The sequence below is a fragment of the Drosophila miranda genome, chromosome 2, assembly GCF_003369915.1.
Source record: "Drosophila miranda strain MSH22 chromosome 2, D.miranda_PacBio2.1, whole genome shotgun sequence".
Taxonomy (NCBI): Eukaryota; Metazoa; Arthropoda; class Insecta; order Diptera; family Drosophilidae; genus Drosophila; species Drosophila miranda.
The window spans coordinates 18,150,163-18,175,206 of record NC_046675.1 but is presented as its reverse complement, the minus strand read 5'-3'; the positions used below and the strand labels follow the sequence as shown (position 1 = coordinate 18,175,206).

The 25,044-nt window shown below is 43.9% G+C and overlaps 4 protein-coding genes across 9 annotated transcripts; 3 read left to right on the top strand and 1 right to left on the bottom strand.

The window, feature by feature from the left end:
* Positions 1–17: 17 nt before the first annotated feature.
* LOC108154742 (regulator of gene activity) lies at positions 18–4,979 on the top strand. 3 transcript variants are annotated; one of them, XM_017285114.2, is made up of 8 exons: positions 18–1,133; positions 2,280–2,415; positions 2,497–2,684; positions 2,763–3,003; positions 3,339–3,890; positions 3,973–4,177; positions 4,504–4,668; positions 4,739–4,979. In XM_017285114.2, the coding sequence occupies exons 2-8, from the start codon at positions 2,283–2,285 to the stop codon at positions 4,956–4,958; spliced, it is 1,704 nt and encodes a 567-aa protein (XP_017140603.1). In that variant the 5' UTR covers positions 18–1,133; positions 2,280–2,282; the 3' UTR covers positions 4,959–4,979. The 3 variants fall into 3 exon arrangements, with proteins under 3 accessions (XP_017140603.1, XP_017140602.1, XP_017140601.1); XM_017285113.2 differs by having other exon boundaries at positions 2,476–2,684; positions 2,763–2,985; XM_017285112.2 differs by having other exon boundaries at positions 19–1,133; positions 2,476–2,684.
* A 1,168-nt stretch (positions 4,980–6,147) lies between these two features.
* Positions 6,148–9,851, top strand: LOC108156352 (trichohyalin). 2 transcript variants are annotated; one of them, XM_017287754.2, is made up of 4 exons: positions 6,148–6,328; positions 6,388–8,220; positions 8,285–9,273; positions 9,328–9,851. In XM_017287754.2, the coding sequence occupies exons 1-3, from the start codon at positions 6,206–6,208 to the stop codon at positions 9,260–9,262; spliced, it is 2,934 nt and encodes a 977-aa protein (XP_017143243.1). In that variant the 5' UTR covers positions 6,148–6,205; the 3' UTR covers positions 9,263–9,273; positions 9,328–9,851. The 2 variants fall into 2 exon arrangements, with proteins under 2 accessions (XP_017143243.1, XP_017143242.1); XM_017287753.2 differs by having other exon boundaries at positions 8,285–9,359.
* A 1,998-nt stretch (positions 9,852–11,849) lies between these two features.
* Positions 11,850–13,503, bottom strand: LOC108156354 (O-phosphoseryl-tRNA(Sec) selenium transferase). Its single transcript, XM_017287755.2, has 4 exons — positions 13,363–13,503; positions 13,171–13,300; positions 12,083–13,105; positions 11,850–12,016 (listed from the first exon to the last, which is right to left on the bottom strand). Exons 1-4 carry the CDS (start codon positions 13,474–13,476, stop codon positions 11,859–11,861), a joined length of 1,425 nt encoding a protein of 474 aa, XP_017143244.1. The 5' UTR covers positions 13,477–13,503; the 3' UTR covers positions 11,850–11,858.
* A 90-nt stretch (positions 13,504–13,593) lies between these two features.
* Positions 13,594–18,330, top strand: LOC108156609. Of its 3 annotated transcripts, none has more exons than XM_017288155.2 (9): positions 13,594–13,727; positions 13,801–14,000; positions 14,067–14,338; positions 14,402–15,778; positions 15,834–16,905; positions 16,969–17,619; positions 17,742–17,884; positions 17,948–18,056; positions 18,127–18,330. In XM_017288155.2, coding segments are annotated over exons 1-9 (3,891 nt in total). In that variant the 5' UTR covers positions 13,594–13,725; the 3' UTR covers positions 18,192–18,330. The 3 variants fall into 3 exon arrangements, with proteins under 3 accessions (XP_017143644.1, XP_017143643.1, XP_017143642.1); XM_017288154.2 differs by having other exon boundaries at positions 14,064–14,338; XM_017288153.2 differs by having other exon boundaries at positions 13,801–14,338.
* The last annotated feature ends 6,714 nt before the right edge of the window (positions 18,331–25,044 follow it).

Sequence of the window (25,044 nt, the reverse complement as noted above, 5' to 3'; positions counted from 1 at the left end):
AAATTTTACATCCCTAATTCCTGTGTGTTTGTATTCGTGACAGCCACAAAGTTTTTTGCGGAACATTTTTTGCGTACAATTTAAAGCCATTTGGGGCGCTAAATAATTGTTTATTGCCTATCAATAGTAAATTACACACGTTTCCCTACAACGAAGCGAAGTGCATTAAACTGTGAGAGGCGTAAAAAATACGCAAATCACGCAGCGAAATTTGCCCAATTCGCTAGCTCGGGTGAAATTTCAATGAACTGAGAAAACAAAGACAGACACACACACAGACACACACACAGACAGAGTACTTGTGCAGTAGGGAAAGAAGCAGAGACAACAGCGCAATAGCAAGCAATTATTTACTTACAAAATAAAACCACTACAATAATATACATAAACCAAGGAAAACAATTGCATTAAAACGCGTAAGCCAGACGTTATACGCAGACATCAAGTTTCGTGCGAAGTGTGCCAAGTGTAGCATTGTACGTGAAATTTGTGGACCCCACAGCGGCGCAGAAAATTGAAAACTTTTTGCCTCTGAAAGGCATTAACATCCTTCGGTACTCCTTCCCTCGTGAGCGACGAAGACCACGCTGCATACAGACGAAGCATATACACATACATATATATGCAATATATTTAGGGACGACACGGCGCGGAAAAATACTAACTAACCTCTCCTCTCGCTACCCACTACACTTTGCGCATCATCGCCAGCATCGGGCTGTGCTTGTGTGCGTGTAAAGGGAATACATATATCCTGTGTGTCCCGTTTGAATATTTGCCGCCCGCCGCGCTCTTCTCTCTAGTGTGTGTGTGTGTGTGTGTGAGCGCGCAAACAACGCTGAACGCTAACCTCCGACTGCCCATCAGAATAAACGTAGGCCAGCAGCAGCAGATCGCCCAATTGCTCTCCCTTCGGCCCATTTTTCCCTGTGCCACCGAAACGGATACGGCGCCAGGACCACGACGACGACAGCAACGACGTCCACCTTGTCGCCTTGGAATGTTAAATGCGGTGAGAACGATCGGTTCAGTGTATGTTGTTGGTAGCAGTTCGAGTCGATTGCAAGCGAGTGGAAAGCACACATTAACAGTGGAAGTGGAAGAAGGCGCACTATCATCTAACGTTAATTTAGGTAAGTCGTGGTAGAGGCAGAAGAGGTTTTGTTGTTCCAAGGCTATTTTGCCTTCGCGACCAAAACTACACTCGAGTGTTTGTTGTAAGCGCCGTTAGCATCAGAGTAGTGTTGAAAAGCTCCCGCCTGGTCAGCTGATAAAGTTACATACGCACGTAAAATAGATGGCATTGGCGATGTAACCCGATTATCAGAGTCTCTCTCAAGACGCCTTGGCTTCCAAAAAAAAGCAAAAATGAGCAAACCTAAGTGGCATGTAATATCCCAGTACTGACAACAGACAGGTGCCTGCCGCATACCTGCTGGGCCTGAAGAACAATGGTAATGCTGCGCTCGCACAAACACCAACAAAGGCAGAAAGAGTGCTGAGAGTGCGAGCGTGAATCGCATACCTTTTCGCACTGCACTCCCTACATCCATAATTGATCGAAAGACTAGTGCAGGAGTATCCTTTTACATTTCACTTATTTCTCCTCGTCTTTCCTATAGGCATCCTGCTGCCGCGCATTCTGGTTCTGGCTTTTTCACCTACACCATTGTACATGCATACATACTTGTACATGCATACCATGTGTACCACGGCCAAAGAGAATCACCAATAATTGCTCCAGCCTTTATGTGATACACATATGTATGCGTGTGCCCTTCTGCTTTATTTGTTGCCTCTCTTCTGATATTCTGCACATTGACAGCTGACTGGCGGCCATTTAATCTTATAACTTATAGCGAAAGGTGCTGGAAAGCGAGCAGCTTCTGTTTACTGGCTTTCAGCAGCACTTCACTTCATTATTGGAGTTAAGCTCAGCTTTTTTGTGGAGATGATCTCTCTGTCGGGGTTGGGTTGGTGTTCAAGTAAAACTGGCAACAGTATTGGGTTTATTGTTTATTGTGTCTCCTGTATTAGGCATACATACATACGGATGTGCAAATTCAGCGGCGGGCGATGTTTATCTGTGGGTTGTTATCAAATTGTAAGCCGAAGTGAGTCATAATAAACAAACATTTGTTTATACAGCAGAGGACACTGATTTTGGAGGCGCTTCGTATAGATAATTTAATCGAATTTAGATAATACCGTTCATGGAAACGTGGGAGATGGGGATTGACCCAGCCAACAGCTAATTAAGCGATTCTTTGCCTTTGCAGATTATGGCGAATTTAAATTTCCAACAACCCCCAAGAAGCATAGCGAACGCGGCGTTAGCTGGACGGACAACGGGCGGCTTCGGTGGTAGCTCTCTGACCGGCCATGTAACACCCACGTCTGGCATGTTCCAAACCGGTAAGCAAGTGTAACGCCTGCATTTCCAAACAAGTATCTTGTTATAACCCAGTGCTTCAGACTTTGCCAACTCTTATCCAGGTGCAGCGAATTATGGGCAGACGCAGCAACAACAGCCACAGCAGCAGCCCCAGTTATCGCCGAACCGCAATGCGCAGCTATCGGTTGGCGGGCCCGCCTTGTCGAGCGGCAGTCGAAACGCGAACCTTTTCGGACAGCGCCAGTTTGTGGAGCGGCGTGCCATGCAGGGGCTAGGCAGTGGACCCATGGTAAGCCCCCTGCAAGAGGATTTCCTCTGCGGACATCTGACATCTGATTTCTGACTTCTGTTTTTTCCCGTTCCACAGTCGAACATGGGAAACTTCATGCAGACGGGTCGCGGCGGCTACGGAACGGGTGGCGGTGGGGGTCCATTGAACAACTTCCACGTGTTCGGAGGCAGTGGAGCTGATGTCTCCACACCTGCCCTACTCGATCCCACGGAGTTTCCGTCGCTAACGTCGCGCGGCCAGAACGACCAAACACTGCCCCAATCGAATCCGCTCCAGCCGCCGGGCAGCAAACCCTATGGTAATTTCTTTACCTCTTGTGAGTTCAAATCAAAATCCACTTCTTTTTTATTATTATTTAATGTTTACAATTACGATAACTATTTGTGGCATGTGTGTTCCGTGTGTTCTGTGCATCCTGTGTATCTCTTGTATTCCGTGTGTTGGCTCGGCCTGTTGATCGGATCGGATTACTACTTGCTTGATCTGTTTCTGTTTTTGGCCCACATAATTATGCTAAAGTATTTGTCTGTCACTAACTCGGAGAAGCGGTGCTGTTTTAGCCATTAGATAAACCAACTGATACGCCTTCCCAGCTGAAAGCACTTCACTCATCCACACTTTCTGTTCAATTTGCTTTCGATTCGCTTTCAGTTGGCATGGTGAAGCAGCCGACGTCAGAGCAATCGGAGTTCACGATGTCCAACGAGGACTTCCCTGCGTTACCGGGCACTCAAAACTCGGATGGCACAACGAACGCAGTGGGGAGCAGCAACAGCGGGGGAGTCGGCTCTGGCGGCTCCGCCACGGGCGGAGTCACAGAGAACCATCTGGACGGCACGGAAAAGGCAATGAACTCAATTGTGGTCAGCGGATCCAGCGGCACCAGTGGTACCAGCGTCGGCGTTGTAGGCGGCAATGGTCTTGGCGCAGTCGGCAGTGGACTGGGCGGCGTTGTGGTCGGAGGTGGTGGTGGTGGCGGCAGTGGAGCCATTGGTTCCGTTGGCAGCTCGCACGGTGGATTGGTGGGTAGCAGTGGTGTCAACAGCGTGACAAGCAGCAATGCCATGATGGGAGACGGCGGCGGCCTGGGCAGTGGTAGCGGAAGCAGCGTTGGCGGCAGTGGATGTGGTGTCGGCGAGCATCTGAACGATAATTCCAGCAATGATAAACTTGTGAAGAGCGGCGTCCAAACATCGCCGGATGGTGAGTATTGCCACTGAATTTAACATTTAACACTGCGTTAGGTTAGACATTAATGGCCCTTACCTCCCACCCATAACCGCAGGCAAGGTCACAAACATACCAGCGACCATGGTGAACAATCAGTTCGGCATGGTAGGCCTGCTGACGTTCATACGGGCCGCCGAAACAGATCCCAACCTGGTAACGCTCTCTTTGGGTACGGATCTGACGGGTCTTGGGTTGAACCTGAATTCACAAGAGAGCTTGCATACAACATTCGCTGGACCGTTCGTGGAACAGCCCTGCAGGTGGGTCGATGTATTTCATTTTAGATCATATTGGTTAAATTATAATGAAAGTGTTGGATTTGATGTAAAATACCTGAGACACGGCACACAATCAAATCACGTCGGTGAAACATTTCATATTTCGCCATATGGTGGGAATATCAACTAAATCAAATATCAATATTAATCTTGTGGGTCCATGCTAATCTATGTAATAGATGGTAGAAATATATAATAAAAACCACAACCGCCCTGAACATAATACCAATTTAAAGATTAGCAGAAAAATCAGTGTTCGGAAAGTGGTGTTTGTTTATACTTAAATTAATTGAATTATTATTTCTTAGAGCACAAGACGTTGAGTTCAACGTGCCACCCGAATATCTGATCAATTTTGCGATAAGAGATAAGCTTACGGCGCCGGTACTGAAAAAGCTGCAAGAGGATCTGCTCTTCTTCCTCTTCTACACAAATATCGGCGATATCATGCAATTGATGGCAGCTGCTGAATTGTACGTGATTACGTTTTATTAATTTTTAATGGAATATTTTCTAATCGCTGGTTTGGTTTCTTTTATTCAGGCATAGTCGCGAGTGGCGGTATCATGTGGAAGAGAAAATATGGATAACTCGAATTCCTGGCATTAATCAATATGAAAAAAATGGTACAAAAGAGCGCGGCACCTTCTACTACTTTGATGCGCAAAGTTGGAAACGATTGTCCAAGGTTTTCCAAATAGATGCCGAGAAATTAGATAAATGTCCCAATATAAGTACGTTTATGAATGGACAGTCTGTATAAAATTAATAAAACTGAAAAAAATTGAAAAAAGAAAAAATCCGTCTAGAGTATTCATAGATGTACAAAGTATCAAACAGGACTGTTTTCGAATTCTTTCGTTTTAGAAGCTGATCTAAAAAATCAACATAATTCGTTCTGTCAAATTGGTATTCGATACGTGTTCGGAAGCAACTCTAAATGGCATTTCTACATGATTCTTACACGTATGTCACAAGGTGTACTAGGACAAGGAGGTGCGTCTGTGTCCTAGAGAAGTGAGTTAGAAATATCATTACTAACGATATTACGATAACTATCAAGCATTTATTTTACGATATTTTTTTTAATACTTTTTGGTTTTACGCAAAATGTTTCTGGGCATACCCTGGGGGAAATGGATATTATAGAGTTGAGAAAATGTTTGTCATCCCAGGATACAATTAATGAAAAAACAATTTAGTATCTGTTTTAAACATATTTCAAATATATTTTGCAGTTAATCGTCTTTCTACAGAAATCCTGAATAGGTATAAGGATATACAAGATAATAATCATATGCATTAATATGTCTAAAAAAATATCAATTTTTTTGTTATCTTTGTTAATTACGTTTTTGAAACAGTTTAGAAAATAGGATCTTCATATTAAATAAACGAAATGGGGTATACAAAGGCTATACACGCATAATTTTTCAAATACCAGCAACATTGCGACTGTTGTTTTAGCCAAAATACAATAAAAGCAAGGACTAAAAACTAGCCAATCTTGAAGAAAATTTATTCATCAACGGCCTAAAATTATGTGGGCAGAACTAAGAATTTTAGTTAGCCAGAAATATTCAACGTAATCTCTAAATTGAGCAATATGAACGACTATCCTCTTTCGTTTTTTTGTATTGACTTATTTTGCTAAAACCTTTTTTTAGACAAGATCCAATAAAAGCAAGTATTAAGAATAAGCCAGTTAAGTAATAAATTGATTCATAAATCGTCTAAAATTATGTGGGCATGGCAAATTGTATTATCTAGCTAATGATATTCGACGGAATATCAAAAACTAGGAATATGTAAATGTATGTAAAATAGAACTTGAATTCAGTCAGTATATTTACGGTATATTTTTAAAATTAGACGGTATATTTTGGTATATTCCTGAGGGTCGGACGGTATATTTCAGCGATAAATCGTTAACATCGTTGTTTCTCCAGCTCTAACAAAAACAAAAAAGCCAGCGCCTGCTGCATTGGCGCGGGTTGTTTCAGACAACAAATGAACATGAATACGCCGGGCATGAGTGTTTTTCAGGGGGCTGAGCCCTTAAACGTGAGTTCGACACTGGAGCGTCAAGAAGAAGAAGAAGCTCTAGAGGATCAGAAACGGCGCGACGAGGAGGTGCGTAAATATTAAATTTAAAAAAAAATATAACATACATTATTACTCTGCGGTTTTAGCTGGGCAACTTGTTGGAGAATGCCTTCGATGATCTGGATGATGACGAAAGTACAATCGATTCGACTACGAATTACCAGTCAGATTTGCTGCCCGAACAGCCGCATCAACATCACCCCGTTCAAGGTGTACAGCCACAGGAGGATCACCATCGGCATGCCAGCGAAATTCACAAGCTAAAAATGATGCTGGAATCCAAGTCTCACGAGCGCGATCATTTCGGTCAGCAAGCCACAGATGCTCTGAAGAAGCTGGATGAAGAGCAAAAGCGCGTTCGCATCTTGCAGGCGGAGCTGGACCGGGCATTGCGAGAGAAGCAGAATACACATGAGCTGCTGGTGGATACGAAAGCGAAGTGCTCAAACCAGGAGAGCAGCATGGTGAAGCTGCGTGATGAAAAGAAACGTCTGGAAGAGGACAACACCCAGCTGGAGGGGGAGCTGGAGTTGACACGGGCGATGGTTTCCGATCTAAAGTCCAAGTATGACATGGTGGAGCGTGATGTCCACAAGCGTGACGATCGCATCGCGGACTCTCGCATTAGGATGTTGGAGGAGCATAATCGAGCACAGTGCGAACTTCTGCAGGAGCAGCTAAGCCAAAGCACAGATCAGCTGAACAAAAAACAGAACGAACTGGAAAAAATGACCGCTCGCTACAACGCACTGCAGTCCAAGCTAGATGCAACTCTACGAGAAAAAGCAGCCACGATAAATGAGCTGAACGGAGCTCTAGATGTGGCCCAAAGTCGGTGCCAGCAGCTGGGTAGCAAGCCCAACTACGAGCAAGAGTGCACGCGACAGCAGCAGTACATCAGGGAGTTGGAGGCCAAGATCGCCGCCATGGAGCAGACCATAGCCCTCCTGAATAGGCATCTTAGTGGGACCACAGCAGAGCTGGATCTGATGGATACACTGTTGATGCAAAACCAAACGGACGGAAGCAGCCCACGGGCTGCTTCGACGCGTTTGGTAGGGAGCACGCCGCTTAATCCCGCCGATCGCATAGGTCACATCAAGCAGGAGCTCTACCGAGCTCTGAGCAATCTCAAGAACATGAGGGAGGAAGTTCGCAAGCTGGAAAAGCTGCTGGAAGAGCGCAACCAAGAGCTGCGCCTCCTTCGCGGGCAGGAGAACCAGTCCCTGGTGCAGCTTGCCACACTAAAAGAGGACAAGATGCGGCTGGAGAGCCGCATTAAGAACATGCAACAGGAGCTGGAGGAGCTGGAACATAGGTCTAAAATTGATTCAAAACTGCAGGACGAGGTGAAAGCCTTGATGGCTGAGCGGGATGCGGTGAATGAGCAGCGCCAGAAGATCGACAACCAGCTGAAAAAGGTTCAGATGGATCTGGAGAGGGTGAACCAAGAGCAAGATAACCTCAAAAAGAACTATGAGCAGCTCCTGCAGGATAACCGCCAGCTGCGCTCTCGCGACACAACGGACAACCTTCGTCTGGAGTTGGAACGACACAAGATCCTGCTGAAGGATGCCCAAAGCGAGGTGGAGCGGCTAAAGAAACTCTACGCAGACATTGCCAATGACAAGGATAACCTCAGCTATGAGCTTCGCAAGCTACGCGACCTGGACACTGTCAAGGAGCTTCAGGAGCAACGACAGCTGTTGGCCAATCTCCAGCGCACCGTGCAAATTGCCGAGCTCAAGTCGGAGGAGCTGGCGAGCATTCTGGAGACGGAGAAGGTCAGTCACCAGAGAGAGCTGCAGACCCTGCGCGAAAAATGCGAGCAAGATAAGTGCGAAGAGGTGGCCGCAGTGGCCAAGGAGAGCTCCGCGAACTGCAGTAGATGTGTGGAAAAGTGTTCCGAAATCGCAAGGGTAAGTGTCTGTTCGCGCCTACTGTATACGTATACTTTTACATGATGAATGCGGCCTCTTTCAGGCTGAGATCCAAATGCTCAAGCTTCAGAATATTAACTCAAGGCAGGCCAACGACTTAAAGCAGCTCTCGGAGGAGCTGGAGCAGTCCAAGGCCTTCCAGATTGAACTCGAAGATAAAATTAAGCAGTCCGTCAAGCAGGAGAGTCTCCTAAATGAGCTCAAGAAGAAGGCCAAGAAAATGGAGGAATACATTGTACAGCAGGAAGAGGCGAATGCGAAGGGCGATCATCAGAAAAAGACGCAAAGTTCCCCCGAGGAGCCCTCGATAGAGCTCAGCCAAGAGCGAATCAAGCGCATCGAGCAGCGAGTGCGTGACGAAATGGCCAAACTGTTTGCGGTGGAGCTGAAGAATTTCACTCCCCGCCTGCAGCAGATGGAGGAGAAAAACCTCGCCCTTCAGCGCAAGTACCAACTGGTCTGCGGCGAGCTCCAGCAGCGCGAGAACGAAGTCGAGCTGCTCAAGCAAACCATACTGGCGGAGCGGGAAAAGATCGGAGAAGTGCTGGAGGCCAAGGAAGAGAAGCAGAAGGACATACTGCAAAAATGTCGCAGCGAGCTCCAGGCAAAGAACCAGCGCATAGCCGAGCTCATACGGACTCTGGACGAACAACATGCCAGCATCGACTCTGAGCGCAAGTCAATGAAGGCAGTGATGGCTCAGTGGGACGCACAAAAGCAGTCTGTGGAGCAGGTGGAACAGCATTGGCGCGAACAGTTGCAGATGCTGCGCGACACCCATGAGGAGGCGATGCGATCCGCGCACCAACGATATCAGAGTGCCAAACGGACGGCCCACAACTACAAGCTCTATGCAGAAGACAAAGAGGCGCACATGAAGCGAGAGTACGACCGCATCAAGCACGAGTACGAATTGTCGTTGGCCAAGATCGAGCTCCAAATGAATCAGCGCCTGGAGAGGAAGGGTCGCGAGTCGCGTCGCGACAAGGAAAACCAGCCCAGCAACAGCAATAGTAGATAGGTTTACTTACTGTAAGTAGGTCGTTAAAAGCATGTTCGTTTACTACCCAATTGTTTTATGTACAGGCAACTAAATATACTCTCCCGTACATTCCGAATGATTGCAAAATTTTTCTTGGATTATTCAGTAAGAAGCCCCCCTGTAGCTTAAATTGCAGACCGAGTTTCTCCGCCTCGCCTGTTTCAATCGCAAGCGTTGCGAAAGTCATGGCTATGGGTTTCGTTCAGGGACCGTAATCATTATAAGTTATATAATAAGAATTACTTGGTAATGAATATATTTAAATTTTTCTTCACTGATAATCATTATTTTTGAGTAATTTCATAAAACTTAGACTTAATCATTATTCTTGATAAAAAAAATAAAACTCAAAAATAATGATTATTTTAAAATAAAATTCAACAGGAATTTACGGCTTCTGTGTTAGAATGTTCGCCAATATTATTGCATATCCTTGTTAAAGGACCACAATACTAACCCCTGCGCTGTTTTTATTTTTGAAAATAAATTTTAAAAATAATTAATCTATATTATACTATATTTTTCTCAAAATAAATCTCTGCATTTATTTGTGTTATTTATGTTAATATATATATTTTTATTTATTGAAACTACGTTATAACAAACACCAGCTTCCGATCGGCAACTGCTGTTATGTATCAATACAAAATAAAAGATAATGAAAGCTAGTTACTCATAGTCGTACCTAAGGGCGGAAGAAGACTTACGAATACTTACTTGCGCTTGACTACGCTCATCCAATTGTTGTATCTATATTTAGAATTGCTTATCCTAAGCCGCGAGTGTTAATGCATTGATACTTAGTTTTTCGTGATCATTCTTAGTCGCGGTGCAAGATGGGCCAAAGTGGTGCACTCAATTCCTGCGACGCAAGTTTCGGGACTCAAAATAATGCTCACTGATCAGAGATGCAACCTCGCGGACTTTTGTAAAATTAAATAATAAAAAAATTAAAGTTTTAATGTATTTTCAAAAAGAAAATTTTAGCGCAGGGGGTAGCTTTGTGGTCCCTTAACAAGGATATACAATAATATTCGCGAACATTCTAACAAAATTATAAAAAATATATATAATCATTATTTTTTAGTTTTTTTTATCAAGAATAACGATTAAGTCTCAGTTTTATCAAATTACTCAAGAATAATGGTTATAAGTGAAGAAAAACGTAAAAAATCAAACACTTACAAATTATTGCGGGAATGCAGAGATTGTACAAAAATCAAGATTTTGGTGTAAATAATGTTTTTCAAGGTACATTAAAAGAAAGAGAAAAATAATTTTTTCGGTCCCTGGCATTGTTGTAATTGGAAATCCCACTGATCCGACGTTGCCTTTCGTCCAGATGACAGCAGGATGTTTTATACCCATCTAGCCAGTCAGTCTGGCTGGGAATGAGTAAGCGCGTGGAAGGCGTTGCGTTGCCACTGCAAATTTAGTTCTTCATTCTGGCTATAATAATAATCAGATCTAAAGGGCTGTGGCAAAATGTTCAAATACACTTGTAAGAATGTGATATCGCCGAAGTCTGCATACAAAATTATAGTCTATGAGATCTAAGCGCTCATCGAGCACACGGACGGACGGACAGACAGACATGGCTATATCGACTCGGCAGTTGATGCTGATCAAGAATATATATTTAGGTCGGAAACGCTTTCTTTTGGGTGTTACACATGTCAACTGTTCTCACAGATCTAATATACCCCTAAATTCTTCTTGAGTATCGAGTATAATTGTACAAATATATACCCGCAGTTATCCGTATGAACTGTCAATTTTTTATACAAAGGGGAGCAAAAGTGAGTACATACTCAACATTTTGTGCATAGATAATATGGTTAGATATTACTTTTTTAATACGGTTTGGAATGTTCTCTATCAAATTCCCAAAAATATCTTTTGGAATACGATTGCATTGCGCATCTACACATCCCCAGAGATCGCCTTGGTTAGATGGCGCTGATTCGTAGTGCTCAAGCCGTCGTTTCACGATTGACCGTAGGTTTTCAATCGGATTAAGTTCGGTTCTTTGAGATAACCACTCCATCAACTTAAAATTTTGATTAACCAGCCATTGTCGAAAAAATTTCGCAATTTGCTCCGGATTCCTGTCTTGTTAAAAAGTTATTTAAATTCGGGATAAATACATTTCTCCGGAAAATTAAGAAGTTATTCTTGTAGAAGTTGTAAATAGTCCTCACTGAACTAAATACCATACATTTTTGTAGAGGACCAACGTGCTGGCACGTAAAGCATCTTCAATATTTCATATTATTCCCCACTGTGTATAGTTTTCGACCACAAACTGTGTTTTAACAGCCACATTGCGGCTATAGTATGCGTTTATCAAGTGTACGTCTCGCTGGTAGGTTCGATAAAGGAGTTTTTGCTCGTTTATGTGGAGCCTGCAGTATACAGAGATGCAAGATATCCTTGAATCTGTGACAAAAAATTAAAATTTTTACCATTTCGCTCAAAGGCTCCTGCTTGGGATTCGTCACTTCTAAATTACTGCTTTCTTTTTTCGGCTCCTATAGTTTCTTTAATGATAATTAAATAAATAAAATAATACTGATTATTGTTTGGTTTTATTTTCGCTGAGCGACTGGCTGAATTTCGTCCAGCATTTGTGAAAGATCTTAAAGAACTTATCAATCTCTTCTTGAGTGATGCCCAGGGCAGCCGCCACGGTGAGATAAGGGATTTCCAGGTTCGTCTGGTGGGAACCGAAATCTGAATAGAACGACTCCAAATGATATCAACACTCCATTACCAGCAAATATGTATTTTCGAACTGACCTGAGAATGCATGTCCATCTATAGTTTTCTTCTGACCGGGGATCACTACGCGCACCCCAGAGACTCCGCGCATGTGCAGCATGGATCCCAGCTGTGTAATACTTGACCCTTGACCCGTGGCGGCACAGAGAGTTCCTAATGTAATGGCCAACGATATGAAGTTGTCCCTGCTCTCGATAACCTGTTCGCCATGACTTTGTGCGAATGCAATTAGCTGTTCCTTGAGATAATTAAAGTTATCCTCCCGCTTCTGGACCAACGAGTGGTAGCCGCTCCGTCCCAGTGACAGCAGCGTCATGAAGACATCCAGCGTTTGAGAGCCACTCGCTCGACCTGCATAGCTACTGCCTACCAGATGCAGAAGGGTCTGGTTGAAGCTGGCCACAATGGCACCACCCACGGGTACCAGGAAATTCTTGTCGCTGCTCTGCACAAAGTAGTCAATGCGGCCCAATCGCTGGGCCCGTTCCAACTGTCGCGAGATGGTACTGATCTGCAGCCCATATGCATTGTTCACGAGATGGGGAAGGTCGCAGCGCTTGGCCAGCTTGGCAATGTCAACGATGCTATCGCTGTTTCGTGGGGCAAAGCAGCTTGTGGTCGTGTAAAGACATAGGATGGTTTCGGCACCTAGATCCTCAATCTGTTGTTGGAATGCATTTATGTCAGTGCTTAGAGCTTGATGCTGCACCAGGCAAGGGACTATCACGGGCTCTAGACCTGCGGCCGTAATGGCTTTAAAGCACGATTTTTGGTCGATGCGTGACCAGAGGACATATTTGGCGTGTGGACGCTGCTTACGCAGACTCTGCAGGCACAGTGTGATGGTCATGCCGGTGCACATCGGCACCAGAAAACATCCTCTGCAGCTGGGCAGGCCAAGGCCCTGCATTAGATCCAAGATCAGTGCATTTGTGAGGTGTGCGAGCAGAGTGGAACCAGCTGCTTTGGGCTGTGCCTCTAGCAGATCGCCAGAGCGTCCTATGCCATGTCCAAAGTTGTAGTGACGTCGGGACACAAGTCCTGCGTTGGGCAAGGTAAAATATATATTAATCTTTCAGATGACACCTAACTGAACCGTTACGTACGGCAAGTGATGCGCGCCTCCCGCTCGCCTAATCCCACTTTGTGAGGAAAGTTGTTGCTGTCCAATGACGCTATTTGGTGCACCAGCTCTTCAATATGCTCATCAGGCCACCCATTTGCTGGCAATTTTCGCTGCAATTACATTTCATGATTTTGAGAATATTTACATATTAGTTTTAATCGGTATTGTTTACCTTTTCAAGGAGCTCTTTAAATCCACGCTTCTTGGGGCGTTGCGCTGCCAGTCCCAGCTGCCAGTAGTTGTCAGGTACCAGTTTTTGCGGAACATTAATATTATCAAAACTCATTATTAATAAACCAGATAAACAAATGAAAATTATATATCGATGTATCGATATTTTTTAATATTTTATATCGATGGTGAAATCATCGTCAGGCAGCGCCGTTTGTGGCACGCCTCTGGTATCACTATCATTTTATGGCGTCAGTGTCGGAATTTAAAAATTGTGTTAAAATTTCAGAAGTATATACTAAGTTAAGCTGGAAACGTATTGTTTAAACTCATCAATAACCAATAAAAAGTGTAGAGCAGTAAAATGTATGTTGCCCCTAAGGGACCAAGACTGAGAGTTCAGCAATAAAAAACCTTTTTTCTCATTGGCTGTACATAGGTCGAAAACCAAGAAAGATGAAACAGCGCTTGAGTTGGACGATATTTTAAGCGAGCCTATTACAAACTCACAGAAGCTTGCCGCATTCTTGCAGCGCAAGGCAGCGGAAGCTCAAAAGCCCAAGAATAACCTCGCCTTTGGGAACTTCTCCTTTGACTTGGATTTTGATGTACCGGTCATAAGGAAGCCACAATCAGAAGGTACTCAGGGGAACAAATTGATGCCTTTACAAGAATTAGGTAATGCCAATGCGAACATTCTAGCAGCGAACGAGACCCCCGCTTCGGACGTGGCACATCCACCTCCAAACGTGGCATCTTATGAGAATCTGCCGCCGCAGTCAGGCAGAAATTCACCCTCGCCCACCAGTCGGCGTCCTCCCAGACGTAGTGGCACAGGCGGCCATGTTCCTGGCTCTGATAAGCTACGACGCCATGCTATTCGCAGGCGGTCGCAGAGTTGCGGCCGTCGTCAACTCTTGCAGGACTTTGAGGATGCAGCTAATCTAACTCGGAGCTCCTCCAGTCCATTTCCTTTTGTAAGTCACAACAGAATCAATTCCAATATGTTGGTAATTTAGTCTATGTAATTATTCCTGTAGGTGCCAGAAATAAGCAGCACTCCAAACTGCATTGACAAAATTCTTGAGAATCAACCACAGTCTCGGCCACTATCACAGCCACAGCCACAGCCGGCTTCAGATCCACAGCCCATAAATAGACTAGCTTCGAATGCAGCCTTTGCTGCTGAAATCGCTGAAATCTGTGATCAAAGGTTTGCCCTGTTTGAAAATAGTATGGTGCAGATGGACCACAAGGGGGATGTACCATCCCCGCGCCCGGTATCACGTCCATTGGCTCCCTCTGAAAGGCGTCGGACTTATACGATTGAAAAGAGCCCTATACCTGCGCAATTGTTGCCATCGCCATCGTCGCCAAATATTTCACTATCAAAGAAACCAGTGGTGCGTGTGAGACGTTTTGATACTATTCTGTCACCAGGTACTACCAACAGTCTGCACCAATGTGAACGGGTATCGGCACCGGTGGAGGAGTGCTATGTACCGGAAACACAGCCACAGCAGTCCCAACAGCTAGCCGAACTTGTGCACAATGTATCGAGGAATAGCAGCGTGGTAGTTATACCATTAGGTGGAGCCTTTAGTCCCAAGCCAGATGCAGTTATGCCTTTGGCACAAACACATTCACCGGTTGTATCACAAGCTGGAGCTGCAGCAGCTCGAACAGTAACTGTTGGTACTCCCGAATCAAGTTCTCCAACAGCATCTGCTGGTACCCACAAGTCGTTAAAGTCGAAGACAGTTTCCCCTCACAGAACACTTCAAATTGTTGAGGACTTGGACGCAATCTTGACCGATGATGAAAGCGACGAACAGCCAAGCGGGTGTGCTTTGAACCTGGCGCCGACCGGTGGTAATACTACCAGGCAGAGCCGGATTCGCAAGCGTAACAATCGGAAGCCATCTGATGACCAGGAAAGTTCCATGAAACTTCTCAACCTCCACCGCTCGAATAAATCAAGCAAGTCAAAGTCCAAGGGTGCAACTGCTCCCAGGCTGAACAAGGCGCCTAGTGCCCCAATCAATGGTGAACAGTTTGCCAAGGAGCTGGAACGGATGAGCAACTATGAGATTCTTGATCTGCGCAAGAGAAACTCTCTCGGCAGGGTGTACCCGCTGAATGGGCATAGAAAGCATAGTGCAGAGCAGCAAGAGGTTCTGGAGCAGAATATTCAGTGGGAGCTATTCCGCAGGAACCTGACAACAGAAACAGAAACCGAGGCACTGCCCAGCTCTGTATCTGTACAGCACGAAGAACTTGATTATAGGGAGGAGGCAACGGATATTCCACCGCCAGCTCCCCTCGGCTTTAAGGACAATTCCCAAAGGGAGAGCCGCCGGCCGTCCAAAGATCGGCGGGAGCGACCCTCACGACCCAGACGTCGTGAGGCTCCAATGGTAGGTAATCGAAAACAAAAAAAAGGACAAATAATTGTTTCTATTAAAATTTTAGACAGCAGAGCTTATTAACTATATGGCGCTCTCAAAGACTATGGAAATCCGTAGAAAATCATCCAGGATCTACTGCAAACGTAACCTTTACACTAAGGGTGACTCGGAAGTGGAAGATGTCGACTCGGTGTCACCGGAGAAGCAGTTAAGGTTTAGTATGACCTGCCTAGAGCCTACTCCAGGTGGTGCCACGAGCATGCAAAGCCATGACGTTGGTGAGGAGGAAATTCCAATTGTTCCACCACCCCCTCGTTCACTCAGATATTCGCAATGTTTGCGGGATCTACGCCACAGCAGCAAGTCCGATTTCGATGAGGTCATGGCAACCGCGCAGGATTTGGATGATGGAGACAACCCCCGCTCCCAGTCGAATGGGCAGAAGAATATTTTGGATGAAATTGCTCCCCCTCCGCCAGAGTATAATGACAATACTGAAGAGGATGGGGTAGATGTGCAAGGGAAGAGCTCTTCTGATGCACACCCTCGGCTATCCAAATCTAGTGTCCGACATGGAAAAAAAGAGCAAATTTCTCCCCTTCCTTCAGAGGAAAGGGCGGAATTTGATGACCAGTCAGATCGTATAACCAATGGGAACGGACGAAGGAGCAAGCGGTCCCCAGAGAAAAATGAGGCAGAGGAAATACATGAGACGGTTGTATCTCGCATGTCTAAGAACAAAAGCCGGTGCTTATCAAGGATGGCTAATCAGGAGGAAGATATTGTTGAGCCGGCAGGTAACACTATGGATGATGATGCGACTACAGATCAGCGATCCGCGTACAGAGAAGTCCTGCCCATCAATACTGTAGTTTCTTCAATGTCAGACGTCACTGCCGTGACGGATGATCAGCCCAGTACAAGTCGGGCCGCACTCGAGGTTCTGACACGTAGAACCAATGAGACTGAGCCTAAGTCTGAGTTTGAGGCCAGAGCCGTCGTAGAGGAGGAAGCGGTGGTATTTAAGAAACCCTTGGCGCGGGCACCGCGTGCTAAATCAAAGGCAGATAGAGAGCTAAACAATTTAAGGGACTCCGTCATATATAATGAAGTGGAAGTGAATTTCAATGAATCTTGTAAGTAGTACCAAACGATATGATATTGCAATATTTTCATTCAATTTTTTCGGTTATTCGCAGCCATTCGGCGGTCCCGACGTGGTCAGGTACCATTAAAGAACACTTGGTGTCATACCGTCTCAGATCCCAGGCAGTTTGCCTTCGTCCGTAACTCCATCGATATAAATGAACAGAAATCATCCAAACCGTCCTTGAAGAAGCCCAGTATGTCGAGAGTAACCAAAACGTCTTTGCTAAATATACCACCATTGTGCAGCAGTACACCCCGGCTTTCACAAGAGCCCCTCGATGCAGTTATAGAAGATTTTGAACCCGAAGAACCTTCTGAATGTAGTTCTCTGGGAGTCGCGCCTCTAAGGTGGGAAGATAATGATACAAATGCCGTACAAACAACTAAGAAACGTGAACACAAAAAAAAAAAAAGCCAAGCGGTCGAGATGGCAACGGAGCCAGAGTCAGTAGCGGCTGCCTCAATGCCTCCACCAGCTCCTGTCCCTAAAAAAAGAGGGCGAAAAAAGAAGAAACAGGCGCCGCAGTTGGAATGCGATCTCGATCCAGTAGCACCAATTCCTCCGACACCAAGTCCAAGCGTTTCGGATAAACACCAGGCTGCTTCCATGCAACTCATGAACTGGTTACGAGGCTACAGTAGCAATCAGCCAACATTAAGTATGGAAGACAGCAGCGGGAACCAAATAGGAAAGAGTGTCTGTAAGTGTATCACTGAATCAATCTATGCATTGGAGAAGATATAATCTCGTATTTCTTTTATTGTCAGCAATCTGTAATTTGTTGATCTCGGAATTTAACTTGGCTTAATTTTGCATTTGCAGCTACTTTCGGTGAATTAGTGTTCACCAACTTGGACGGCATTGAGTACGCTTTCTACGACACCAAGGACAAGGCGACTGTGGGGTATATGCGCTTCCAGCCGTCACAGAAGCGAGAGAAGAAACGGGCTAAGGGCTTTTCCCTGGTATGTACTCGACAGATTCTTTGATATCTGTTTCTCAACGCTTCTCATTTATTCCTGGATTAGAAATTTGTTGTTCTTTTTGGACAATTTGGCATGGACTGCAGTGTCCCGGAAGTGGAGGAAGATGATCACTGCATATTAAACATCGGTGACATGGTTGAGATCGAGAAAGGTAAGACATTTATCAATCGACCATTGACTGCCAGATTGTACATAAGTGCACTTTCCTACTTCTTTTCCAGGCACCCGTTATAGTATTAAAAACTTATTGGACGAAGTGAGTGTGCTGATGGTTATCCGCAATTAGATCTTTGTACTGCTGATGTTACTTTTCACAGAAAAATTAATATACTTTGTAATGTACATATAATGTTCATATTGCCTCTGTCTTGTTATCAAAAATATAAGAAATTGAATTGGATGGAAAATAAATACTCGTAAAAGTACTCCTCACCTCCTTCCCACACCTGAATTAGTCATTACTAAGTGGTTCATGTAGTCTGAAAATAATAGGATAAATCATAAAATTAGGTTTAAAGAAGCTAAGTAGTCACGCGTATCTCTAAGCCTAGCCTGTGTGCTCTCAGGGTTCAGTCAGATCGCAGTAATACGTACAGTACCTTAAACTATCTGCTCTGCTCCGGTACAGGTCCTGCGTCTAGCCGCTCAAAATTTCAAGCTCATTTAATTTTCATTTTCTCTACATTTCCCAAGCTTCCCGCTGCTGTTGCTGTTGCCGTATGGGTATGTATATTTATTGTCCTGCGTGGGTGCCTGGGTGTCACTGGGGACTTCAAAAGCGAAATGGCAAACAAGCGGAACGAAAGCAAAAGCAAAAACAAAAGCAACCAGAAACAGAACAGGATGACGATGCTGCCAGCTCCTCCATCTCGACTCCACATGCATCTTTTGAGGCATTTTGCACGTTTTCTTTGTGTAGCACTTTTTCGAAAGTACACAAAAATATACTTACTCTCACACACGTGCCTAAGCAACAGCAACACAAACATAAATTCGAAGAAGAAAATTAAATCAACAGACATTTTCCGAGCTTGAAAGCGGCAGGTGTGCTTCAGTATTGGCACGCAGGACTCAGGACCTCTGTCCCAGCGCGATGCCTATGTCAGAAAACGCTCTGTGGCTGGAACAGCATTTAAGATTAACAAAACACCATCCGACATTCATTACAAAAGCGTCAAGCCTTTGATCATCCCACACCTAGAGGCACGCGCGACAAACATGTGTATGTATGTACCTCCCTCACCGATGATGGTGTTCCCCGATGGTTTCGGTGTACTTCAGTACTGTGACGCTGTGGAAGTACTGTGGACTGGAATTCCAGCTGGACGTTACGACCGATGTAGCTCGTGCATGCCAATCAGCGAAGCACAGTTCTTCCAAAAGTCGGGGAATGTTCAAGGGCTGGTAGGAGAAGAGCGTCGACAGTGCTTGCTTTCCCAGGCTTTTCAAGGCAGTTTCTTCTTTGGTTGCTTCATTTTAACAGCTACTACTCTATTCCATCAAACGAAAATGTATCCTTTTTCTACCCGATATTCAAAATGAGTATAGGGGTATATTAGATTTGTGGTGAAAAAGGATGTGTGTAATTCCCCGAAGGAAGCGTTTCCGACCCCATAAAGTATATACATACATATGTATATACATTCATGATCATTATTAGCCAAAAGTAACGAATCCATTTTCGGTCGCTACGCAGCGCCCGACTACACGTTTTGACTGATTTTCTGTCTCTATAAATGTCCAGTTGCGGTCACAGAAGCAACTCACAACGTTCCCCCCCGTTTAGAATATGCTGCATGGGGCACCAGTTCGTTTTCAAATTTATTTGTTTTTGCCCTTGATCTTGAGAAGTCTACTGCTTTTCCTTAGTAATGCCTAATTGTATCATTTTAAATATTGTTGTATATCTGCTTAGTTGTATAGTAGCTAGTCTATTAGCTAAAGCTCAATGCCTCAATAGGTTTTAGGAACTACTTGAAGTTTAGTAATTGAGGGGCCTTAGTGGTTTTAAGAACTACTTAAAGTTTAGTAATTATCAGGCCCATCCCCAATACGATGACGTTGGAATTGATCCCGTTGATCGTGGAACTTTAAGCGAACATCAAACACTTGAAATCAACATTTAAAACAGATAATATCCATAATTCCAAGGTCTTAGTTCCATTAGGTTTTTGTTGTTGTCCTTTTCAAGTGCTGCAATAAATTTATTTAGGGTCTGCACTCTAACTCTCCATCCATTCCCACCCATACTCCCTTTAGTTGGTGTTCTGCGGCGTGGAAATAAGGTTGCTGCTGGCAAGTATGTATGAGCCGAGTGTGCCAACACAAGCGGCCAAAAGCAGCCAAGAGCGGCCGAAAAGGTGCTCATGCATATTTAAAAAGGGCTCAGTAGGTAGGTAAGTATGTGCGATGCTGTCAACAGATCCGTTTTGGAGGTGGCTAAGAATCCAGATATTGCTGGACTCGCACGCATTTGCATTTCGGACAAGAGTCAGAACTTTTTTGTTTTCTGAGAGCAGCTTATGGGGGTGTCTGCCAAATAACTAGACCCACATCAAAATTTAATTTCATTGTGGGTCAGTCCGATATAAATACCTTTAAACATACATACAAATATCTATACTTACCACCATGACATATTTACATATATTTACATATGTATATTCGTCTTGGATCTAGACTTGTAATTGAAAAACCCAACTGCTGACAATTGGTTGACTATAAATTCTTATTTAATTAGTTGACTTACTGTTGATTAGATACGGCAAAATGGTTATCGAATGTTTCAAAAATCTGCTATGTTACTACTCGTACATATGTATGAATGTTGGCTTCAACAGTCAAGAGTAAATTATATATTTCAATAATTAACTGTTCTTCTACAGTTCAAGCTGTGGCCTAATTGGTGCCCTTCGACCTCTCTTCATTCAAGTAAATATGTTTTAACTTTGTATAAATCCATGCAGGAGTATTTTTGCGAAAGTCAGGCAGAATTTTGGTTTCTCTTTTTTCTTTCAATATTTTTACCTATTTCCAGCCGCACCAGCCACAGTACAGTCACCGAGAATACCGCATAATCTGTCAACGTGCGACATCCCATCATGACCGTTGTGTCCACTCCCCGGCACAGAAACCTTAATTAACAGCAGCTGCATTTGCGGTGGATTAAACCATTGTCGCCACGCCGCCGCCTCCTCCACAAAAATGCAAGCCCACACCTATGTCAGTCACTGGCTGTGGGATAGCACAAATTAGTTTTGCATTAAGAGTGCAACGAAAGACCGCTCAGATGTCCACTGCCGGAGCCTGGGCTAATGCTAATCAGGACAACGAGAAATTGGTTTGCGGAAGTGGGGCCATCGCAGCTGCATCACCCGATTAATAGGTTGTACGTCTGTCTCTGTCGAGCGCGAGTCTCCCTTCTCTCCACCGACTCTGAATCCATTTTAATTAATGCTGTTCCTGTTCTCGCCGCTGGACGAAAATAAAATATTCAAATTAGGTCTCGCTTTGCATTGAATGATTTGAGAGTCTGGGTGGTTAATATTGGAAGCGGCGCTTTGGCTGACCAAAGACAGTTCTTATTTGCGGTAAGGGAAGCTCAGAAAGTCCCGTTATTCAACCCCGCACAGAGGTTTCAATGTGTGCGTTTATTGTTTTTGGCCCCTTTACTTACGATGTGAAAAGCTTTTAAAAGTTAAAGTCTTCTTTTTCAACTCCAAGCGAGGGGGAACGTTGTGAGTTGCTGCGGACACCGCAACTCTACAGTTATACCCGATACTTAGTCAGTATGGCTCTCCTCCGGCAGACGCCGCGAATATTGAACGACACGACAAAGAGTGCGTGCGAGAGAGACAGAAAATCAGTCTGAACGTGACGTCGGGCACTGCGTAGCCACTGCAAATTGATTTGTTGCTTTTGGCTATACAAATTATCCGATCTGATCCATATTCCGCAACCGGATATATATGGTCATTCTCTATGATTGTGCGTTTTTAGTTTTCTCGAATCTGCAATATTGTGGATGCAACAGATTTTCGTCCTTTGTGTGGGCGGAAGGGGGTGGGGCGAAATTTTGAGATATACGTTTTATAGTGAGATCTCAAAGGAGTGTGGATACCAAATTTGGTTACTCTAGTCTTAATAGTCTCTGAGATTTGTGGATGCCCCAGATTTTCGTCCTTTGCGGGGGCGGAAGGGGGTGTGGCGAAATTTGGACACGAAACGGTCAAGGTCCGATATCACAGGAGTGTGGATACCAAATTTGGTTGCTCTGGCTCTTATAGGTTCTGAGATCCTTGAACTCATATTTTGCAATTGGCAAAACCGACCATGAAACCTGAGTGTTAGAGAGAGACAGAGCGAGAAAGAATGAAATTGTTTTCTTGATTCTGGCTATAATAATTATACGATCTAGTTCAGATTTTACACTCTAGAACATATAGTTATCCTCTACGATTCTGCGTTTTCAGTTTTCTCGTATCTTTGAATTTGTGGATGCCACAGATTTTCGCCCTTTGTGGGGGCGGAAGTGGGCGGGGCAAAGTTTTGAAAGCAGTTTAGTGACTTGTAGGGGCTGATAGGGACGGACGGACGGACGGACGGACAGACGGACAGTCAGACAGGGCTCAATCGACTCGGCTATTGATGCTGATCAAGAATATATATACTTTATGGGGTCGGAAACGCTTCCTTCTGGACGTTACACACATCCACTTTTACCACAAATCTAATATACCCCAATACTCATTTTGAGTATCGGGTATAAAAAGCTGTCAACCCATTAAAAGACGGCTGGAAAATGGTCAAGGGCTGGCGCTAATGGCTTAATAGGGATTTACACTAGTCTGCCTTTTATTGATATATATATATATATATTATATATTAATCTCGTATTTCAATGGGCATTGATGAATTTAAACCGATATATAAGGATATTCTATATGTGGTAGATTCTGATTAATAAACAATAAAGGACAACCTTCTCAATGATATAAACCCAATAAGTACATATGTATGTATATTAAATTCGTGTAGATGCAGATTGCCTTTTTTTAAATGTTACCAGCCATAACGAAATGTTCTCAGAGACTATAAGAGCTAAACTAACCGGTTTTGTGTTCAGACTCCTGAACCGCCCGAAATCGCTAGAAAAATATATATATATATATATATATATATATATATCACAGAAGTCCGGATATAAAATGTCGTTGCTTTAGCTCTTATAGTCTTTAAGCACTCGGCGCTGATAGGGACGGACAGACGGACACGGCTCAATCGACTCGGCTATTGATGTTGATCAAGAATATATGTATATACTTTATGGGGTCGGAAATGATTCCTTCTGGACGTTACACACATCCATTTTCATCACAAATCTAATATACCCCAATACTCACTTTGAGTATCGGGTATAAAAATAGAGCATATGTGTATTATACTAGTGTCGAGCATCAACGTCAAAGCTGGGTATAAAGCTGTGAAAGTATAAATGATATTTAGTATCAAGTATATTGTATTTTCGAAATGGTATCATAGCAAGTTAAACAATGTACAATGTACATCCATTAGTTAGAACCGGTCTGAAAAGAATTCTTTTTGAGACAAGTAATCCACAGCTTTATATTTAATGTTACTTTAATTTATTGCCCAAGATTCATAGTCGTTCCTGCACAGTACAAAGCAGACCAATAGAGATTCTAATGCTATTTGCATGGATTTGCCAAAAAAAATGGTTGGAAAATTCGAAAATTGGAATCAAATATAAATGACATCGATTGGAGGCGCCTCCGCTGGCGAATTGGCACGTGCCCGATTTTTAGCTTTTCTGAATTCCGATTGAGATAAAAAAGCAAAGGTTTGTAATTTAATTGCACAGCGGAAATGCATCGATGCATTCGAGTGGTTTTTGCATGGCAGGATTTTCGCATCCTGTCTCCGATAAACGGTGCATTAGGGGGCGTGCAGGCAACGAGATGGACCAGAAGAGGAGAAGAGGAATGCAGCCAATCGATGAACTGAAACATAAACACACAACTTCAATTTGGCCATCAACATCACTCCGCCCGCAATTGCATTTCACTTCACGCCAACCCATCGCAAGGTAGTCATCCCAAAACCAACATTCAAGGATGATGTGGCGGAGGGCTTATAAAAACCACTCAACGCTGAGAGTGCAGGCTCAGCAGTATCGGCCGCAGTGGCACGAGAAATTGTTTCTGATGGCCACGACCTTTGGAAATGCCTAGGCCTAGGTGGCCAAGAGTCGATCGAAAGTGTTTTCATATGTAAGATGCACACGAAAACGTGTAAAAACTGCATGCAAAGTGATTTTTCGATGCACAGCCTGCCCCAGAGCCAGGACAGCGCTATGTGTGACATCGGTTGATGTTAGTATCAGACCACCGGTTAGGAGCAACAGTTCGCTTTCCCGTTTTCCAGTTGGGGCATGTTGGCTGTGGACTGGGGGAATTGACGCATGCGTGGTGATGACTACGACTAATAGGAGTAGAATAGCAGTAGAAGACGTACCTACTCCTAAAAGAGTAGCAGAATTGGAAGGACGAAGCCCCTCCTATTTCATCCTGGAAAATATAAAGTCAACAATAGAATTATAGAAATGATCCATAATTGTATTTCAGCTGAGATGAAGATAAAATAGTAAATATTATAACTTTTGAATAGGTTATTGCAGAGACTCTTCTGTCGATAATAGTTATTCAAAACTAAAGTTTCATTTTAGGGGAGACAACTCGGACCTCAAAAGCAGATCACTTAAGAAATAGTTTTAACAGGAATACTCCAAAAAACCAAACATAAATCTATTTGTCTACAAAGAGATGGTTTCATGGTTTAGTTAAATTGTGTTTAAATTGTATTTTATCACCACAGTCATGATCGAAAAGTGCTCAAAAAGTACAGTGGTATATTATTTTGTTGTTTTTTTGAATTGTTAAAACCATATTCATGAGGAATCGATACTCGAATGCAAGTAGGAGTCTGCTTTTAATCTAGTTAACACACTTACATACATATGTATAGAACAACTAACATTCATCGTTCACCGAACATCGTATACGAAAATAATATAATAAATTAAATTAGTTAAGCAAAAATACGTAAAATGTAATTCTCAT

What these genes read in the sequence shown, in the direction of transcription:
- LOC108156609 (XM_017288153.2), top strand. An exon ending in AGTGAATTTCAATGAATCTT is followed by an intron (nt 16,906 to 16,968) that starts GTAAGTAGTACC and finishes GGTTATTCGCAG; the next exon opens with CCATTCGGCGGTCCCGACGT. An exon ending in CATGGTTGAGATCGAGAAAG is followed by an intron (nt 18,057 to 18,126) that starts GTAAGACATTTA and finishes CTTCTTTTCCAG; the next exon opens with GCACCCGTTATAGTATTAAA.
- LOC108156352 (XM_017287754.2), top strand. Translation starts at nt 6,206, where the DNA reads ATGAACATGAATACGCCGGGCATGAGTGTTTTTCAGGGGGCTGAGCCC. An exon ending in AGAAACGGCGCGACGAGGAG is followed by an intron (nt 6,329 to 6,387) that starts GTGCGTAAATAT and finishes CTGCGGTTTTAG; the next exon opens with CTGGGCAACTTGTTGGAGAA. An exon ending in AGTGTTCCGAAATCGCAAGG is followed by an intron (nt 8,221 to 8,284) that starts GTAAGTGTCTGT and finishes GGCCTCTTTCAG; the next exon opens with GCTGAGATCCAAATGCTCAA.
- LOC108156354 (XM_017287755.2), bottom strand. Translation starts at nt 13,476, where the DNA reads ATGAGTTTTGATAATATTAATGTTCCGCAAAAACTGGTACCTGACAAC. An exon ending in TTAAAGAGCTCCTTGAAAAG is followed by an intron (nt 13,301 to 13,362) that starts GTAAACAATACC and finishes ATGTAATTGCAG; the next exon opens with CGAAAATTGCCAGCAAATGG. An exon ending in GGAGGCGCGCATCACTTGCC is followed by an intron (nt 13,106 to 13,170) that starts GTACGTAACGGT and finishes TGCCCAACGCAG; the next exon opens with GACTTGTGTCCCGACGTCAC.
- LOC108154742 (XM_017285112.2), top strand. Translation starts at nt 2,283, where the DNA reads ATGGCGAATTTAAATTTCCAACAACCCCCAAGAAGCATAGCGAACGCG. An exon ending in CGTCCAAACATCGCCGGATG is followed by an intron (nt 3,891 to 3,972) that starts GTGAGTATTGCC and finishes CCATAACCGCAG; the next exon opens with GCAAGGTCACAAACATACCA. An exon ending in TTGATGGCAGCTGCTGAATT is followed by an intron (nt 4,669 to 4,738) that starts GTACGTGATTAC and finishes TCTTTTATTCAG; the next exon opens with GCATAGTCGCGAGTGGCGGT.